Source organism: Macrobrachium nipponense, chromosome 1 (genome assembly GCF_015104395.2).
Source record: "Macrobrachium nipponense isolate FS-2020 chromosome 1, ASM1510439v2, whole genome shotgun sequence".
Taxonomy (NCBI): Eukaryota; Metazoa; Arthropoda; class Malacostraca; order Decapoda; family Palaemonidae; genus Macrobrachium; species Macrobrachium nipponense.
This window is the reverse complement of record NC_087200.1, coordinates 195,338,210-195,359,119: the sequence shown is the minus strand read 5'-3', so window position 1 is coordinate 195,359,119 and position 20,910 is coordinate 195,338,210. Positions and strand designations below refer to the sequence as shown.

Below are 20,910 nucleotides of genomic sequence, written 5' to 3'. Positions count from 1 at the left end.
AGTGGAAGATATGGTATTGAAAGGTATAATGAGAACGAGGCCGACGGACAAATGAAATGGAGAATACTCATTCGCAATGGCGACCCACCATAAAATGAAAAATGGGTTTAAGCAAGGAAGAAGAGGCCTTGGGGCTTGGGTTAGGAAGGTGGATATGTATTTTGCATGGAACAAGCCAAAACCCTTGGATAGCTAAAAAGTTTAGTTTTCCGTGCATATAATATTTGCGAGGAAGCATTGCCCATTAATAATAGTTCCTGTACAAAAGTAAACCGCGAAGTTTTGAATTTTGATCTGCCGAGGTAGAACCTACAGCTATACTTTAATGCAGCAGCACCCGCGCCTACGACAAAAAATTCTAAACGCCAAATCTGGAGCTTTATTATGTAATGGTTGCATATATGATAAATTTCACGTAATTTGCATATGTTATTTATATATAATTATATATTTTTAATTTATTAATGTTCACCAATAAATTTTCCACTTCAAGAGAAATAAAATAGGTAGGGTGTTTGTGCAGAGCGTAGAGACCAGGGTCCTTATATGACCTGGTGGGTGGGGTGGGGTGGGAGTCCCATTATGGCTCCCAACGTTTAGAAAGCCGTACTTTTCCATGTAATAATGCTTCTAAACCTGTGAGTGAAAGCGACGATATCTGATGACTTCTATCCAGTTTCTAATGAGCAAGAAACGCCCCTCCCATCTCCCCCCCCCAACACATTTTACAAGGTAAATACTAACAGCAACACCTTTGTTCTATCAGCGGAGAAACATGGCATCCAATATGTTTTTTATGATGGATATGATAATGGCTTCAACATTTAAAATACACATACAATAATAGATTTCTCCAGAGAACTCGCAACGCAGTAAAATAGACAACGCAGCCATGTTTCTTGATTAAAGTTAATCCCTTAATTGTTTATCGGTTTGCCTGACGCCTGCCATGAAGTCTCCTTTCCTCTATTTCTCGTAAAAGAAGGTACAGGTGTCTTGCTCATTAGAAAAGGGATATTAATTTAAAAGCACGTTGTTTGACGTCATAATGGGACCGCCACCCCATTATGTAGACCCTGGTACGTGCGTTTTACACAACACCCTATATTTATTATTTAGCTGAAGAAGAAAATGTATTAGCGAAGACTACTTAATAAATAATATATAATTATATATAAAAAATGTATGCAAAACCCATGATATTCGTTAATTTTGCAACCATTGCATAAAAGCTTCAGATTTGGTGTGTAGAATTTTTCGTGTAAGCCGGTTGTAGGTAATGCCGTATACCCAAAATACTTTGAACACATTATTTGGGATTTTTAAGGAGGAACTTGTCATCTGATGGCTGTTCCTTGTCATTTTAATGTTTACTGTTCATGCTGCCTATAACCATTACATTGCATTTTCAAGTCAAGTCAAAGTCAAAAACCTTTATTCCATTATAAAATGGTTATTCTGCTACATTACAATATAAATTATTTACATAAAATTCACAATAATTGGATTGTAAAAGTCTAGGATATATATACATTCAAGTAAAATTTAAGAAGTATTGCTTAAGTTTCCTTTTGAATAAATTAGAACTATCATCTTTACATTTTCTTATTTCCAGAGGTAGTTTATTCCAGCAGGCTGGGACCCTTATTGCCATCGAGCGTGAACCCAAATCTGTTCGATAGCTGTCTACATATAGATTTTCATTCTGTCTTGTTAATGTATTCCATCAATTACCAACTGTAGGAAATGTGTATAGCCAGTTGGGATATTCTTTTCTCAAACTTTTAAAAACAACAGGGGCATATGAGATAATCTAGAAATAATTCCTTGCAAATATACATCATTGGGGACATCTAGAAACAGTTCCTTGCAAATATACATCAAATCAATGATCAATGGGGGATATCTAGGAACAGTTCCTTGCAATAATACATTAATGGGGACATCTAAAAACAGTTCCTTGCAATTATACATTAATGGGGACATCTAGAAACAGTTCCTTGCAATTATACATTAATGGGACATAGAAACAGTTCCTTGCAATGATACAATCAATGGGGATCTCTAGGAACAGTTTCTTGCAATTATACATCAACATAGATATTATCTAGTAACTTATATATAAACAAAATAGAATCTGAAAGGAAATGCTTACTTATATGGCCAGTTTTGTGCCTAAATATCTTCACAATGCTTAAGAGCAGTTGTAAACTTTCAAAGTTTTTATGTGAACTAAATTTACTTAGTAGGTTCCTAGAGAAAGAATGATCCAATACTATACATAGTAAATACTGAACGTTGACCTTACCGGACCAGCTCCACCTTGACCTAACCTTACCTTGGACACCAGCCTGAGAAAGAACCCCCTACTCCATAACCTAAACCATACCCCGTGTCCACAAGTAGTCCTAAAAAGGGAACTTATGGTTGCATTTTGCTGTTCCACACGTAGTATTATTCTATTTAAGTACCCCTGGTGAAAAAAGTTTTTTGAAAGGGGCGTTTTCTTATTTTTTATAATCAATTTTCTATTGCATCATGGGCGCCGCCATTTTGTGTGGCTCATCTGTTATGAGTGACGTCATGTAGCAGTAGGCTGAGACAGGAGGAACTATTCCAAGGGAACAGCATCTTTAGATATTATCCTTTTTGGTTTGTATTTGTCAGCTGAAAATATATGATTGAAATGGTAAATGAAGAAGTACCCTGAAGTATGCCTAGTTAGGCATATACAGCCCTAAATTCTAAAACCCTATTAATTAAACTAGTTAACAAGGACTAAGTGAAGGCCCTCGTCAATTCATAGACACACACACGTTTAGAAAACTGCTGTTCACCCCATCACACTACGCACATGGCAATTGACAAGAGTAAATTTCAATTTAAATGCATACAAGTGGAGGCACCATAGGAAATTAAGTTCCTAAAACATCATTATATAAATAAATTTCATAGCCATACCTAATACCCTGCTCCTAATGTCATCTTTTAAATCTATTGGCAAGAAATGGTCCGAACAGACAATGGTTTGTGTCGTAGGTCGAAAGATTTTATGTTGACATCCTCCCTTCGAAGAGCCATCAGCGAACGACTTGACTTTTCTTTACTTGACGGAATCCTGAGGAATGTTATGTCTTTTGGACACTTGCCAGAAGTATTGGGACAACCAAACGCCATACAAGTTGGCATAATTGACGCTATTTGAATGGCAATTGACCTAAAACACGAAGACATTGAGGCGACCGCGGCTTCACGTCATCGTTACTAATCTGCCAGATGGCAACATGGTCGAATCCAAGAGAAATGGTCGCTCTCCACTGAAGTATCTCGGCGCTACTTTGAAATTAAATTGTAAAACAATGGGGGGATTACGTACATATTTGAGCAATGGCTCATGTTTTAGCTTATTAAACGTTCTGTTTGACGAAATTAATTATCTATTAATCATAAGTTCCCCTTTAAACAAGAAAGTACTGAATCTGGGTCAGAGCATGGATCGTAGTGATGAGAATCGATTTTGATTGGCTGGATTAAAAAAAAAAGGAAGGAAGAAAAAAAAGAAGGCCAGCTGGCTAAAAAATTAAATATATTGTATAACGAAGCTTATGCTGTCGTAGGTCTACAACATTTTTTTTTCTCGAGCAGCGAGCCGTTGCTGCCGAGAATGAAAAACCGGGAGCTTTTAGCTCGAGATTCTAGCTTCCCAATAGGACGGGACAGCAGCAACCGCGCGTATTGTAAACAAACAAGATGGCTGCTGCTGATAGGACGTACTCTCAGACCTTTTGCTTCTCTTCTCCTGAGCCACTCTCGAACCCACAAATGTTTTTTGTTACTCTTGCATTCACGTAAGTTTCCGAGAAATACACCACTGCAGCACATCTTGCAACAGCCCAACAATTTCTGGGCGCCATGATGATTATCAGCTGATCAGTTTTGTTTACTATTTCCTACGGCTCCTCGAAACCACGAGTTCCTAGTGTGATAATACAACAATTGTGCTCGCGACCATCGGCTGGATGCTGGCCAAAACCACGAGCAAGAAATGACTAGTGTGATACCAGCTTTACTGTGTTAATTAGTTGTGTAAATGTACTTATTTTATTAACATTTGTTGATGATGCGTATCAAAACTTCTGATTGATAACATTGTTAATTATTACACTATACACTTAAGGTACAAAATGTTATGAGAGAGAGAGAGAGAGAGAGAGAGATTTATGCAACATAAACATTTACTCTGTCAGTGGTGATTTGTTGTCAAAAGTCATTTTGGTGGGAGGGGGTTGGTAGCAATGGCATTAACATACGGATTTTTACCCCGAGCCAGAAGTTGCCTTGGTTATTTAGCGGGTGGGGGGTTGGTAGCAAAGGCATTAACTTAAGCTGGTATCACACTAGTCATTTCTTGCTCGCGGTTTTGGCTAGCATCCAGCCGATGCTCGCGAGCAAAAGTGTTGTATCGTCACACTAGGAACTCGTGGTTTCGAGGAGCCGCAGGAAAAAGTAAACAAAACTGATCAGCTGATACCATCATGCCGGCCAGAAATTGTCGGACTGTGGCAAAATGTGCTGCAGTGGTGTATTTCTCGGAAACTTACGTGAATGCAAGAGTAACAAAAAACGTTTGTGGGTTCGAGCGTGGCCCAGGAGAAGAGAAGCTAAAGGTCTGAGAGTACGTCCTATCAGCAGCAGCCATCTTGTTTGTTGACACTACGCTGTGGGTCGCGGCTCGTGTTGGCTGCTTCCCGTTCTGTTGGAAAGCTAAAATCTCGAGCTAACAGCTCGAGGTTTTCGATTTTCGGCAGCAACGGCTCGCTGCTCGAGAAAAAAAGGCCTAGTGTGAGGCCAGCTTTATGAGTTTTTACACCTTGCCAGAGGTTGCCTTGGCTCTCAGGGGGGGAGGGGGTTGGTAGCAAAGGCATTAACTTACGGGTTTTTACGCCGCGCCAGAGGTTGCCTTGGCTCTCAGGGAGGGAGGGGGGTTGGTAGCAAAGGTATTAACTTGCGGGTTTTTACGCCGCGCCAGAGGTTGCCTTGGCTCTCAGGAGGGAGGGGGTTGCGAGCAAAGGCATTAACTTACGGGTTTTTACGCCGCGCCAGAGGTTGCCTTGGCTCTCAGGGAGGGAGGGGGTTTGGTAGCAAAGGCATTAACTTACGGGTTTTACGCCGCGCAGAGGTTCCTTGCTCTCAGGGAGGGAGGGGGAGTTGGAGCAAAGGCAGTTAACTTGCGGTTTTTTACGCCGCGCCAGAGGTTGCTTGGCATCTAGGGAGGAGGGGAGGGGGTTGGGTAGCAAAAAGGCATTAACTTGCGGGTTTTTACGCCGCCCGCAGAGGTTGCCTTGGCTCTCAGGGAGCGGGGGGTCTGGTAGGCAAAGGCCATTAACTTGCGGGTTTTTTACGCCGCGCGAGGTTGCCTTGCTCTCAGGGAGGAGGGGGGTTGGTTAGCAAAGTCATTAACTTGCGGGGTTTTTACGCCGCGCCAGAGGTTGCCTTGGGCCTCTCAGGAGAGGGAGGGGGGTTGGGTAGCAAGGCATTAACTTTGCGGGTTTTTACGCCGCCGCCAGAGGTTGCCCTTGCTTCTCAGGAGAGAGGGGGGTTGGTAGCAAAGGCATTAACTTACGGGTTTTTACGCCGCGCCAGAGGTTGCCTTGGCTCTCAGGGAGGGAGGAGGTTGGTAGCAAAGCATTAACTTACGGGTCTTACGCCGCGCCAGAGGTTGGGAGGTTTCTCTTGTTGGCATAATGGTGGTAGTCTAAACGTACAGTACTATTTCTATGTTGTCTTTCAGAAGTTTCTTTAACTCACACAGCCACTCATTCGGCAGCTTACCATTCAACTCTTTATATAATTCATACATTACTTGTTTGTTCTTTTCCCTCATTGCTTTCCTTCTGTCCTTTGCTATATTTTCTCGAAATGTTGTCGATATTTCAGCTATTCTCCTTGCGTAGTCCTTCTTGTATTCATAATACTGATCTTTTCCTTGCAGATGTGCAGCTTGGAGATTGAACAGCTCCCTGTCAATAACTGAGACTCCTGCATTCTTCTTTTTCAGCTTCATTATCATCCGAGACTCATCGAAATAGTAGTTGTCATCTAACAGGTCGTCGCATTTGCTCTGGAAATTATCATATGCTTGTTGTTCTAATTTGTCAAGTCTCCATTTGTATTTTTTTTCGATATGATTAAAAGCTCCCTCTATTAGTTCTTTCTCTTTCCTAGCAGCAGCGTGTGCGACTTCTAGGCATGTCTTCAAGTACTGTAAGGCCGTGTCATGCCGAAGCTTAAGTATTTTCATGTGCCTCCTCTGGTCCAAGTTTTGTTGATAAAGCTCTTCTATAATTTCCCTGTGCTCTTTCCTCTGCTGTTTTAGTTGTCTTTCCAGGTCAGCAATCCTCTTATCTTTCTTGTCGTGTCTCCTGGTGTCGTCGAAGGTCATTTTTCTGGCAATTCTGAAATCATTCATCCTTGTCGAATCCACGTCTTCTCTTTTATTCTCTTCTGATTTTATCGCGTCTAACTTCAGCGTATCGTCTTCCTCCTCTTCGCACTCAGTAGTGATTTCTTCGGAGGTATCATCTACAGTCCAACCACCCGAGTCGTCAGCAACATCCGTTTGGCCTCCAGAATAAACTATGGCGTGTTCTGTTTGTGTATCACTTTCTTCCAGCGCACTTTTGAAGTACCTGTGTGCAAGGTCGAACTTTCCAACGCCTTCGGTGTTCACACTTTCCAATTCTTGTTCCAGTTCTTGAGACATTCGTTGCTTCAGACGTTTGTATTTCTTGAAAGCCGTTAGTCCTATAGCTATGGCCGCTCCACCAACGGCAGCGGCGATGAAGGCAGGCGCCCCTGGGAGCCATATACCGGCCCTAGGAGGGCTATCAAATGCCTTCAATGCTGTCCTGGAAATGGAGCCCTCTGGTCCAGGCATTGCATTATCAGGTGAAACGAGTAAATCCATAAACCTAGCGGCAATTTCATTGCCAACTAGTCCAAACAATGTAAATCCAACCACTGTCACTATTCTGGAGAACATCTTTTTATGTTGCCCTTCAATCGTGTTTACGAAAATCATTGTTTTTAGAATCTTCCATCTGCTCTAGGTGACTGGAGGACTTTGATCCGTTGAGGATTCAGAGTCTTAGTTCTTTTCCCAGAGGAAGCCTCCAAGAGACACATTTGGCTTCCGAGGAACGGATGGATTCCTGGATCGGCTTCAAATGAGTCCTCCTCGTTCTAAGTTGGGAATCCCTTCAACATTCCCAGGGAATATCGGAACATGTAATACTGAGTCCCTCTCGTCCTATGCTTGGAATCCCTTCAAGGGAATATCAGGAACTTGGAATACTGAAGATGTTTGGAAGGCTGAAGACTTTGCCTCGACAATACTGGAGATTTTTCCTTGACGGGAGGAATCAATTATTCTCGAAAGATTTGCACTGGCCGACAAACATACGTACAAACCGATGGAGAGTCAGACAGAAAGAGGAGTAAGAAACACGGAGAGAATATATATATATATATATATATATATATATATATACTATATATCTATATATATATATATGTAATATGTATGTATATATGTATGCATGTATGTAAGTTATATTTGAAATTATGCAAAAGAAAGACATCTTTACAAAGTATAACAGAAGAATGGTGCAGAATACTGGGATAATTTTAGTTCTTATCAGTTGCTTGAGTATAAAGTACAGCTTGGTCAATTCACAAGTTTCAAAGTTTGTTTTATGTGTCAGTGAATAGGTATGTATATACATATACATTTCTTCGTGCTTAAATATACATAAAATTATATACTTGTTTTTGTATATATTCATGCATATAAATATAATTACATTTACATTTATAAATAAATACTAAATATATATATGTATATACATATATATATATATATATATATATAATATATATATATATATATATATGTATGTATATATATACACACACATATGTATATATAATCATATATATATTTATATAATATAATATATATATATATATATATATGATGATTTGGATCCCAAATCATTTATCGTTTATAATTCCCATTCTGTGATAGTCCCTAAGTAGCGCCAATTGGGTATTGAACCACATTTGTAGCCTAATGTTATATACAAAATGTTATGTGTGTGTGTTTGTATAAGCAGAGTTTGTTAAAACCAAAGCCTCTCTCGGCCAAAAAATCATCACGCTAATGGGCCCCATATACTGACGATTGTTTGTATCGTTAGCAAAAATATTGTATATGGGGTTCATTTCACTTCAGTACTTTCTTCTCCCAACAGATTACGAATTAATTCTTCATTTCCTTCATAATTCTTATTCTCCTTCCTAATTTAAAGGCTGCAGTGAATTCGCGTCAGACATTTCATACTTATTCTCCTTCAAATAAATTTTAAAAAATTTCGGGGGCTGCAGAGGGTGATTCGCGTTCAGACATTTCATCATTTCTCTTTCATTAATCTCTGGTAGTCACGACGCCAGATAATTATTAATTATTCATTCATTCTTTCATTAATCTTAACCGAGACTCCTGTATCCCTCACGAACTATTTTCTAATATCAATATTATCAATTTAGACAACTTTCCTTCTTCTGGTTTCAATCGCCAATATTTTGCAATAATCTGCGTGCTAGGTGTTGCTAGGGTTATAGGACCTGTTCAACGAACCTGTATGGATTTTTGAGAATAGTGCATATTAATTCATTACTGTTGGAAGTCCTAAACGTTCCGTGGCCTCATATCAGTGTTTTTGGTGTGAGATTTGTGCGACAGATCTTGTTGTGTTACTGAATAAGATGACGTGCAACACGAAAATAGTGTGTACCCTTTGTATCCTTGTAAGGCTCTCTCTCTCTCTCTCTCTCTCTCTCTCTCTCTCTCTCTCTCTCTCTCTCCCCTCGTCTATATCTATATCATCCTGTGACAGTGTACTTCACAGCCCTTTTATATCTCGTTTCTCATTCCAGTAAGACCCAAAAAAGGCTTCGCCCCCTACTTTCCCTGGCCAAGGTCCCTTCCAGCCCAGTTTCCTCGCCTCCTCTTACCTGGAACGACCTGGAAACAGATTCCAGCATCATATTCCATTATTCCAGGATCCGGGTGATTACGCTTTCTTGAAAGTTAAAGGGAAGCTGATGTTTCATGTGATTACTTTGTGTGTCTTTTAATTCCATTGTCATTGCGTGGAATCTCTGAGCATCTAAACATGGAAGTAAGACAGTTCTTGTCGCGTGGTTCAAGTCCATGATTTGAGGAGCACAGTAATGTATGAATCTCCAATGATCCTGCATACTATATATATATATATAATATATATATATATATATATAATATATATTATATATATATATATTATATATAATATATATACATATATATTATATTATATATATATATATAATATATTATATATATATATATATATATAGTTCTTGTCAAGTGGTTGCAGTCCATGATTCGACGAGGCCAGTAGTGTATGAATCTCCAATGATCCTGCATACTATATATATATATATATATATATATATAATATATATATATATATATATATATATATAATATATAATATAATATATATATAATATACATATATACTATATATGTATATATATATAAACACACACATATGAATCTTATCACATCACTGTGATTCATATATACGCATTAAACTACAAATGTCCTGTAATATCTAATTTGCTCTTCCTCAGAATTATTATATTTTTTATATGTTAACCGAATGGGAATTTTTTAGTTGATAAGAAATTCGTCGGCTCATGGGCGTGAACCACGGAACCAAGAATTCAGGACGCACAGTGAAGTGCTCTAAACCACACGGCTATCACGAGAGGTATAAGTTATTGCCACCTCTCACCTACAAATCCCTGTTGCTCTCAGGTATTTGTACTTTTCGGGTTCGGCATTTTTGTCGCACGTAGCCATATTATGATTCTTATAACATCACTGTGATTCATACATATGTGATAGCCGTGTGGTTTAGAGTGCTTCACTGTGCATCCTTAATTCTTGGTTCCGTGGTTTGCGCCCATGATCTGACGAATTCCTTATTAATTAAAGAATTCCTCTTTGGTTAACATATATGAAAATATATTAATTCTGAAGTAGAGTGAATTAGATATTAAAGGAGATTTATATATATGTGTTTGTGCTAAGTATCTGAGAGGGTGTAAGGTAGCAGGTGTATCCTTTCAGCTGGATCTCGCAAGCTCTTACTTCACTTCTGTGTGAATGGCCACATACATGCAATAAATATTATGTTTAGCCTTGAAAAGACTTTCAATTTCCCTTCTTCATTCATTTTCATTTCTTTTTAGCGCAGTCTTGAAACTGACGGTAGGAAAGTATTTATAAGTTATTATATTAATTCTGAAGAAAGAGAAAGGACAGTCGCCTGGTTGAATATTGATCTATATAAACCGAAAGGATGACTAGACTTCCTGGATCAGGGCCGATGAACTTTCGTCGAGTCTCAAAATGCTATCGTATAATATTCATCTCAAAAAACCCCACTATTCATGAGAATTCAGCCTCACATTCGTCAGACACCCAGAAGTAAACTACAATGTCGCCGAGTGCCACCCTGAATTTGATTAGCTATTATATGCAAAGCAAAGGAGGTTGCCATAATATCGTCTGAACGTTCTGCATTCGGGAGCTTCTCAACTCTGGAGGCGCAGATGTTCTTGGAACGAACGTCGACTGCGCTCTATAATTATCGATGTTCCCAAAGGTGGCCATCAAATAACGCAAGCAAATGCTTGATATTAAAGTTGGTGCTGCTCTTTCGTATTTATTCTTTTTATTGGTATTTTAGCAATAAATGTCTATTTACCGTGAAATATATATTGATTTCATAATAATTCCTTTACTTCTAATTTAACAAAGTACAGCAATATGTTTGCTTTCCTGCGCTGAACTTGATATGATAGGTAAAATACTAAATGTATTTGGTTATCAGTGTCAAATAAAAAAGATTAGTAGCTGAATTAATTCAAATGAAATACATGCAGCTAGATGTTGACCTGTTGACTGCTAAGCTACTTCTTGGATCCATTCGTTTCTCATAAAAAATACACCTGTAAACTTAGAATCACTCATATCTATAAAAAGAGCAAAAAAAAAAAAAAAAAAAACTTCAGCGCAATAAAGTTTTCTGTATATAGTATAATGCAGCACGAGCTTTAGCCCATGAAACCTTCAGCCACGGCCCTGTGGTAGGGTGTCCAATAGCGTTGCCAGACAGACGATCATGGGTAACTTTAACCTTTAATAAAAAATTAAAACTGCTGAGACTAGAGGGCTGCAATTCGGTATGTTTGATGACTGGAGGGTGGATGATCAACATGCCAATTTGCAGCCCTCTAGCCTCAATAGTTTGTGAGAACTAAGGGCAGACAGAAAAAATACAGAAGGACAGACAAAGGTGGCACAATAGTGTTCTCTTACAGAAAACTAAAAGTGTACCAATTAAAAGTGAATCGGGATTTAAAGACAGAAGTGCTCTGGATCGACTAACTATTATGCTTTGAGTTTTAAAATGACTATAAGCTTAATGTCCTAAAGCAAGGTTTCCCAACCTGGAGTACATGTAACCCCAGTGGTACATTTGTACTCTTCTGGGGTACGTTAGATCTGAGAGAATAGCCAGTGCTGCACAATGCATGATGTAATCTGCACTGAGATTGCGCAATGTCGTGCTTGTTTTTATTGTTTCCTCATTTCAGTATGCAAAGCTTCTACTAAAGTTACATTAAAAGTAGGATTAATACCATTTGTGTTTCACTGATATGGATCCTCCTGCGGCTGCATAATCTGTACCAGTGATGAACCTAGAAAGAAGGGTTCCATCTTAATACTTAATTTGTTCTAGCTATTTGAATTTACACGAAGAATTGGAATTTCTAAGGTCACTCTTAAAAAACAATGGCTATCCGTTGAATTACGTGAATACATATATTGGTAAACAACTTTCAAAATTATATGTAAATAAAGGAAATCATAGTTACGATCTAAAATAGGAATTAATTTCTATTTTGTCCATTGGTTACCCTCAGCTAGATATAAAAATATATTTTACTTTACAAATAAATTAGGAAATTTCTTTAAAATTAAAGACCCTATACCAACAAGCCTTCGGTCCAATCTGATCTATAAATGGCAGTGCAGTGGTTGTGATGCCACTTACGTTGGAAAAACTACCAGATCAGCTTGGATGAGATGGTTTGAACACCTTGGTAAGTCATTTCGTATGGCAGTTATCTTTCAAGACCTAGTTATAGTGCAATTAGGGAACACAGCGAGGAGTCTGGTCACCCTTTACATATCGATGATTTTTCTATTTTAACCTCTGCCCAGTTTGCTACAGACCTCGACATTTTAGAAGTTTTATATTCTGTTAAGATAAAGCCTTCCTTGGCTAGAAATGTAGCTGTGACCTCACTTTTGTGTTTTTAGTCTGCATCCTGGTGGTTTGTATATCGACTTAATATATTTACTGTTCTCTTGTACCATCCGTTTTTGTGACTTGAATTTGCATTCTGCTTTATTTTATTTTATCTACTCAATTGTTTCATTTAGCCATTTTTCAATTGTCTTAAGTATTAGGTATCTTTTAACGTACTCTTGTCATTTTTATAAATGTCATTTTATTATTGTGAATTCAATTGCAAGAATTATAATGTCATTAATTTTAATTTTGTAGGTTGATAACGAGTGATAGTACTACTGGAAACATGTCCCAATAAAGTTGTACAATATATACATATATATATTATATTATATATATAATATAATATATATATATATATATCTATCCTATCTAATAATATAATATATATATAGAGTTATATATATATATTATATAAATATATATATATAATATATATATATATATATGTATATATATATATATATATATATATATATATATATATACACATATATATATATATATATATATACACTATATATATATATATATATATATATATATATATATATATATATATATATATCAATCTCCGTCAATGACATACGTTCAGGTACAAAATGGGACTAAAAATTGGGGTTTATACATATTAGGGTTTATATGATTTATATATAATATATATATATATATTATATATATAGATATTTATATATATATATATATAATATATATATATATTTTAATATTATATATATATAATATATATAAGTATATATGTATATCGTACTAATAGCTCCTTTTTACCTGATACGTGTGTCACTGTAATAACGCTCATAACTTTAAATTCTCGAATTCTTAGAAAAGGAAATAAAATAAAAAAAAAACTGCTTGAGACAGACTTCATGCACACTTGCGAAAGCAGTTGCAAGACCATTTGAGGTGTCAGGCATTGAGGAGATAAAGTTTATTTAGTGCCATCATGTTTCTAAATAGACCAAGGGAGCTTCGAGGCATAAATAAGTAGTGTGGTCAATGCCTCGCAGTTTTCTGGAGGACGTCAGTGGATCAGTGTTAAAATTTTTCGAGTGTCTTTGCTTCTATAAAGGTCAGCTAACGGATAAGATCGTGTTTGCACTGTGTGTTTGTGTGGGTTATCAGAGCAAAACTTGCAAGAAAAGGGGTTATACTATAAGCACTCTGAAATTTCCTAGCAAGTTGAGCTCTCTGAGCTCTTATAGTTCCTCACCTGTCAAGTCCAGGTTCTCCATTCTGTACTAGTTCATCGTTGGACGACTGGTTTTCGCACTCGGCTACCATTCCGGCGGTCTGAAGTTCGATTCTCGGCTCCGCCAACGCGGAATCAGAGGAATTTATTTCTGGTGATAGAAATTCATTTCTCGATCTAATGTGGTTCGGTACCCACAATAAGCTGTAGGTCCCGTTGCGAGGTGACCAATTGGTTCCTAGCCACGTAAAAATATCTAATCCTTCGGGCCAGCCATAAGAGAGCTGTTAATCAGGTCAGTGGTCTGGTTAAACTAAGATATACTTGACTCCATTCTCTATTGGAGTATAAAGTTTTAATTTTTTTTCAAGGATTTGACTACAGAGAACCAAAACAATATTTGACTTTCCAAAGAAACAAAACCCTAAAGAAACTGTCTTTCTCTCAGGGAGGAGGACCGAAGGACCGAGTATGAACCACGAAGAAGTGGGCTATCAGCTTCGTCAAGTTCTGGAGAAGGGAGAGTTGTTGACCCTCGCTGACAGAATCAAGGACAACTACCCCTATTGCCTGCAAGTATGAGAGGTGGACCCCTATTGTGATTCTTTTCAAAGCGTTCCTGCCATTGAATTATTGCTCGCAGTCACTCGAAATGTAGGTCTATCACTCATTTTCCTAACTAATATTTTCCTCAGTAAATTCAGGTATGTTCATGAGTTTCAATTGATTTCTTAATATGAATATTTTTCCTGACGCTTCTGATCTAGAAGAGACTCTTCTGCTAGGCTTAATATCTCTGTGAATAAATATCAAAACAAATGATATCATTATCATTATTATCATCAACAGAAGATGAATCCTATTCATATGGTGTGAGCCCACAGGGGCCACTGACTTGAAAGTCAAGCTTCCAAAGTATATTATGATGTTAATCAAAAAGGAGTAACAGAAGGTAACTGGAAATAAAGAAAGATCACTTATCAAAATAAAAAAATGATATAAATGTTAGTAAATATTAAAAAAAAAGGATAGCTGTATTAAAGTAGTAATGTATGGCAACTTCTCTTGACCTTTGAAGTTCTAGTTGGACGGCAATAGGAATAGAATAGCACTGAAATATGGCTTGCCACATGGAGTGCCTCCCGTAGGGGGGTAGTGCCGTCAGTGGACCTCATGCCGTGCACTGTGGGCATTACTTAAGGTTCTTTGTAGCGTCCCTTTGGCCCCCTAGCTGTAGCTCACTTTCATTCCTTTTACTGTACCTCCTTTCATACATTCTTTCTTCCATCTTACTCTCTACTCACACTTGATTCATAGTGCAACTGCTTTGAGGTTTCCCTCCTGTTACACCTTTAAAACCTTTTACTGTCATTTTCCATTTCAGCGCTAAATGACCTCATAGGTCCCAGTGCTTTAAATTTTATATTCAGCTCAACTCAACTCATGGAAGTGCCACCTTATCTATATCAGTAGGAATAGATATTACTGTAATAAGACTAGTTAAAAAAGTATTTGCCGGCAGATGTACAACACCTTGCTACTGACCGCCAGGGGACTGAATTCTTGCTTCCAGTACGAGATTTACGTCCTGAAAAATTACCAGAACTCTCATGTCATCATTTGGAGGTCACTGATAGAAGTAAGAGCTAAATATATATATATATATATATATATATATATATATATATATATATATATATATATATATCTTTTGTATGATGAATGACCCTTAAGGACTCTGGGATATGAAGTAAAGTGGAAAAATGTAAGACTGCTTAACTCCCACTTACAACTTTGTAGCAGTGGTCGATGGAGGTTTTAAATAACTAAGTGATGAATTGTTGCTTTCATCTTTCTGTTCTCCCAAGACAAGTGATAATGGATGATGGAGACATTTAAAGATGATCTCTTAAAATATACCCAAGTTCCTTGTTACATGACTGTGTGTAATATGAGGCTCTAGAGTGGAGAACATATAAAATATTTGCTATATTATCTTTTGTCAAACACTGACGTTTTTATTTTCACAGACATTAAGCTAGAAATGTCATTTAATATCAAATCCGCTTAACCTTGCAATAAACACTGAAGGGGAATTTATAAGTGATAAGTCCACCTGGTGAAGGATTGCTTAACCTTCGGCGTGTATTTCAAGGCTGAGCGAATTTGAAATGAAACGACATTATTCAGGCTAATGTTTACTACTTGTTTGTGATACATTATATAAAGCCTGAAGTTTGATTAGAAATGGAAGAGGAAACCTCTCGTACGAAGGTTTTGAAGATGTGCAGACTGGGTAGAAGATTTATCATTTTGGGCTCTAATTCAACCTTAGAGAGCACATTTTCTCTCATATCAGTATTGCTCAGTACGTAAAACAAAATTTGGTGAATATACCATTAAGAAGCTATATGTATGAAAGTTCTTTGGTCACGTCTTTATAAATTTACATCTATTTTATTTCCAGTGGAAGAACATGAGCATATATTGCAGAGAAGAAGAGGTTCCTCTTCTCATCAAGGTTATGAAGAGCAGTCATTTCTTGGATATAGTTAAAGAAGTGCCAGTCCTTTTCCTCTCAAAGTACCAAGCAGATCGAGTGTACCAGAGGCTTCAGGAGATTTCTGCGAAGCCCCTCGTGAGAAGGCCTTTTTTCTGTTACGTCTATGTCACACGACAAGAAAGTCCTCTGAGGTAGGTACTTCGTGGAATGCTTCTTACTTTCCATTTTTGCTTAGAAATATAACTGTCACATTTGTAGAATGAACTATTTCTTTCCTTGTGGGCAATGTAGTACAGTTAGGGCAGATAAGGGAAAGTTATAATATGGAATGGATATTCAGTTGGCCACTTAAAGTACATTGTAAGCTGTATCACCCTTAGTGTCCTTTGCCAAACAGACAATATTTTTGATGGTTATTTCCCACGCAACCTATTGTGACTAACTTCAGGTAGGTGGACAAAACCTCATGGTGTATGCATAAAACCTTTGCCTCTGTTGCAAGTGACACTTGGGAACTTGCAAAGAAAATAAACACGTCGCACAGGTGAGAGTATACAATGCTGAGATAAGTTGCAGGAGTATATTAGGAGGAATGTAATTTGTCACAAATGAAAAAGTTGCAGTCTAAATTAATGTCCAAAGGCTGAATGTAGACTGAGATCTAAAAAGTTGTAAAGAAAAAAGTAAGACAATAACAACTAGTAGAAATGCCGAGGTTATAGACAGAAACATAGGAAAAGTCCCATACCAGAAGAACGTTTAGATAGAAATTACCCATGACAGAAAAATATGAAGAGCACACTTCATAGCTAACCTAGTAGGAGAAAAATCAAAAGTACGACTTTGCGACTTTGATGTGTTGACGAAATCCCATGACGCAGACCAGACAGAAAAATAAAAGTCACATGATACTCAGAATACATTCCTTTCCTAATCTCTCCCTATTTTTGAATAGGTGTCCAGCAGGTATGAAGGTCCAGAGACTGGGGAGGGCAGGCATCCAAAAACTACTGGAAAACAACCAATACTGGAAGACGGCTTCTGGAGAGCTTGTTTGCCGACTGTCAGAAAACCTGCCAGCGCTAGGGATATTCTTAGACCCAGAAGTTGAGGACGAGACGGTCGTTGACTTAAACAACCTTAGTTTTGCAGAACCCGAAGAAGTCCCCATAGCACAGGCCTTCACAAGCCCTTATGGTTCTGTTGCTTCTTTGTGCACTGATGTTCAGTACAGGAAGCGTGGGCTAGGAAGTCTTCTGGTCTCGTTGATAGGTCGGCTCCTCATGGCCAAAGGATGGTGTATTCCTCATAGTGTTGTATATTGCAAGAATGAAGCCTCCAACGGATTATATGAGAAGCTGCCAGGCTGGAAGAAAACTCACTGTGCCAACAGGATATTCCCTGCTCAGTGAGGGGTCCTTTTGCGTGGTTGTTGTCTAAGCAATTCAATCCTCTCTTCATGTTTATGCATGAAACATGACTTGTTTTGATTTTAAGCCAAATATTGTAAATTGTATATTTATGGTGAATTATTAAATTTCGTCTTTATTGGAGTAACTTTTTCCTGCATCTCTGAAATCTCCAAATAGCTTTTGATACACAACACTCTGTCTACCAGTATTTCTGACATTTTTTCTCCCTGTCTCTTTCGATCTTCTTATCGTCATTCTTAGACAACTGATTTGTTGAATCAAAGACTCATCATTATCAAGCGAAAACATTTCAAAAGTCATGTTCCTCTTCTCATCAAACTCCACTTTTCATTGTTCACCTTTCATTTCTTCATTTTATTTCCATTGTCACAACGTTGAAGCATCGCTATCAGAGGAGGAATTCCCGAGTGAATTGAAACAAAAGCTTCGCAGTCGATAGATTTCTCCGCACCCAATTATCTTTACAGAGAGTGGTCCCTCCGGAATAGTATTTGTTCCCACTGAGGTTTCACTGATCACGAACCAATGCTCCATTTTATTTTGTTTCTCTACCCAGTTTAAGCAGTGCTTATGTATTCATTGTGTGTACTGTGATAAAATCTAGAATTCTCAAACTGCAATCCCTGACTTGGGGGAACCACATAAGTAACTGTTTCTAGCGCGAAAGATAGTTAACCTTGTTTGGCTGTTAATGATGTTATCAACATCATCGCTGATTGGTCCCTCTAGTTTTTACTATTTTACTATGGTGGAAAGATGCCAAAGGTCGCTGGTAATTACTTATCAATATATTTTTTTAGAAGGATCAGACTTCATGCACTTTTAATGAACATATATCAAGAGAATCTTTTTGGTGTTTATAGGAATATCAGTCTAAAGGTGAGTTTACACTAGGCTTCACCGCATGCTGCATATGTAAGACTCATCACCAACTACTCCCAAATTCTTGTTAGCCCCACCTACTGGACTGCTCATCAAGACTCACGCGCACCACTAACTCTCCCTTATGAGCAGTCCAGTAGGCGGGGTTAAGAATTTGGGAGGAGTTGGTGATGAGTCTTACGTATGCAGCGTGTGGTGAAGCCTAGTGTAAACCTACCTGTTTATTTGACAGCGGTAACAAGGTTCAAGATTAACATATTAATGAGGGACATATCCATCCTAATGGCTAATTAGCCTTTCGATATGATATATTCATAAACTTTTAAAGTTTTCTTGACAAAAAACATACAGAACCCAGTTGTCCAGTAAGGAACTTTTAGAGTACAGTTTATCTATGTTTGTATATATATATATATATATATATATATATATATATATATATATACTATATATAATATATATATATATATATATATATATATATATATATATATATATATATATATATATATATATATATATATATATATACCTTATTGGACGAGTGAGTTTCATACTAGTGTATCAAGCTGGTTGCCTGAGTTCGCTTCGATTGGCCGCCAGAGGAATCTATTTATGCTGATTAGAAATTAATTTCACGATATTATGTGGTTTGGATAACGCAATGAGCTGGAGGACCCGTTGCTAAGAAACCAGTTTGTAACTAGCCACGTAAAAAAAATCTAATCCTTTGGGCAAGCCCTAGGAGAGCTGTTGATCAGCTCAGTGGTCTGGTAAAACCAAGATATGCTTAATACAAACACACACACACATATATATAATATATATATATATATATATATATATATATATATATATATATATATTATATATATATGTATATATATATATATATATATATATATCATATATATATATATATATATATATATATATTATATATATATATTATATATATATAAATCAGCCGATTTTTAGGCGGGAAACCAAAACACGCCAGCCAGAGATAGGGAGTTCCTGTTGGAAGGGGGAAAATATAGACTCTTGTCAGCTTTAGGGACGTATCCCAAAGGGAAGGATGTAGGTAGCCTGGTACTTATTAGGCCTACGTCTTAAGCCCTTTTTCATGTGAACCCTCTGCTGGCTGTATGTTCTGTTTCCAGGATTGCCCTGCTCTTGGGGGGTTAAGCTGACCCCCAACACCCAGGAAACACACCTGCCCTCGCTCTCAGTCTCCTCCAGTCGTGACCTCGGACGGATGTCCAGCCAGCCAGCCTTCCACACTTAAGCCTATCCATGGTGTTACTGGCGCGCCCAGAGCCCCAGACCTGAGACAAAAGCCGATGCCGCATTTCTACAAAGGTCCATTGATCATGGCATCCAGGTACATCTTGTGAAACAGCATATTGCCAGTTCCTTACCTCCTAATTTTCACAAATCAAGCTTCTAACTCATCCCTTTGTTCCTCTCACTGCCTCATGGCCGCATGCTTCCCCTGTGTGATCGTCCCAGACAAATGAAGTCATTGCATACCTCAGTTAAACACTAGAGTTCCTTTTCCCCAGTGTTAGAGAACTGAATAATCGTAACTTGTGCAAGAGTCCTTTTTTTTTTATCTTGTCTAATCTGGGATCTTTTCCAGATTCCCTGAGTCACGTGCCCAAGTCTTGGCGCCCGCAAGTGTTGCATTACCGCAAGATTTCGAAACCAGCTTTTACGTGAATCTCATTTTGAGCCAACTATCATCCCCTTGAGAGATATTATTAGTCCACGTGTGGACCAGTTGCATTTACTTTCCCAGGCTGTTAAGCAGCCTCTTGTAAATAAATAGATGTAAAGTAATTAGCTGAGTTTCTGGCGACCTTTTCCTCTAGAGTAAATTATCACTATAAATCCTTTTTATGGTAAGTTCAAGTAATTTAGTCTGCTTTTCCCTCCACTATTTCTGTTTACGTATTTGAGCCCCTTCAAGGCCGAGGCCCATACGTAACAATATATATCTATATATATATTATATGATATATATATATATCTATATATATATATCTATATATATATCGTGCGCATGTGTGTACTACTGTTAAAACTCATAATTCTCTCTCTCTCTCTGTTTCTGTTTGGGTAAAGCTAAAGGTTTAGAGACGAACATTAAAGGTATTTATAAACCTATAGAGCAATCCTAAATTACTGAATACATCACACACATCCAAAGTTCTCAAGGACACGTATTATTAGAGAATGAGTTTTAACTGTATAATTATTTGTGTATTTATATATATATATATATATATATATATATATATATATATATATATCTCACACAATTTTAATTTTTCATTGATGGTCCGTTTATTTGCGTCAGATGAAAAGGATAGGTACTTTCTCGAGATT

General features: G+C 37.5%; 1 protein-coding gene across 3 annotated transcripts in view; it reads left to right on the top strand.

Annotated features, from left to right (window-relative positions):
* The window catches only part of LOC135219978 (uncharacterized), a 36,698-nt gene extending 17,801 nt beyond the window's left edge, over window positions 1-18,897 (top strand). The window contains exons 2-5 of one of the 3 annotated variants that reach the window (XM_064257233.1): window positions 14,150-14,277; window positions 15,224-15,340; window positions 16,169-16,395; window positions 17,160-18,897. In XM_064257233.1, coding sequence (XP_064113303.1) covers window positions 14,173-14,277; window positions 15,224-15,340; window positions 16,169-16,395; window positions 17,160-17,616 — 906 coding nt within the window. In that variant the 5' untranslated portion in view covers window positions 14,150-14,172 and the 3' untranslated portion in view covers window positions 17,617-18,897. Of the gene's footprint in view, window positions 1-14,149; window positions 14,287-15,223; window positions 15,341-16,168; window positions 16,396-17,159 lie in introns of all 3 variants that reach the window. The other 2 variants (XM_064257234.1, XM_064257235.1) reach the window with 2 other exon arrangements.
* The last annotated feature ends 2,013 nt before the right edge of the window (window positions 18,898-20,910 follow it).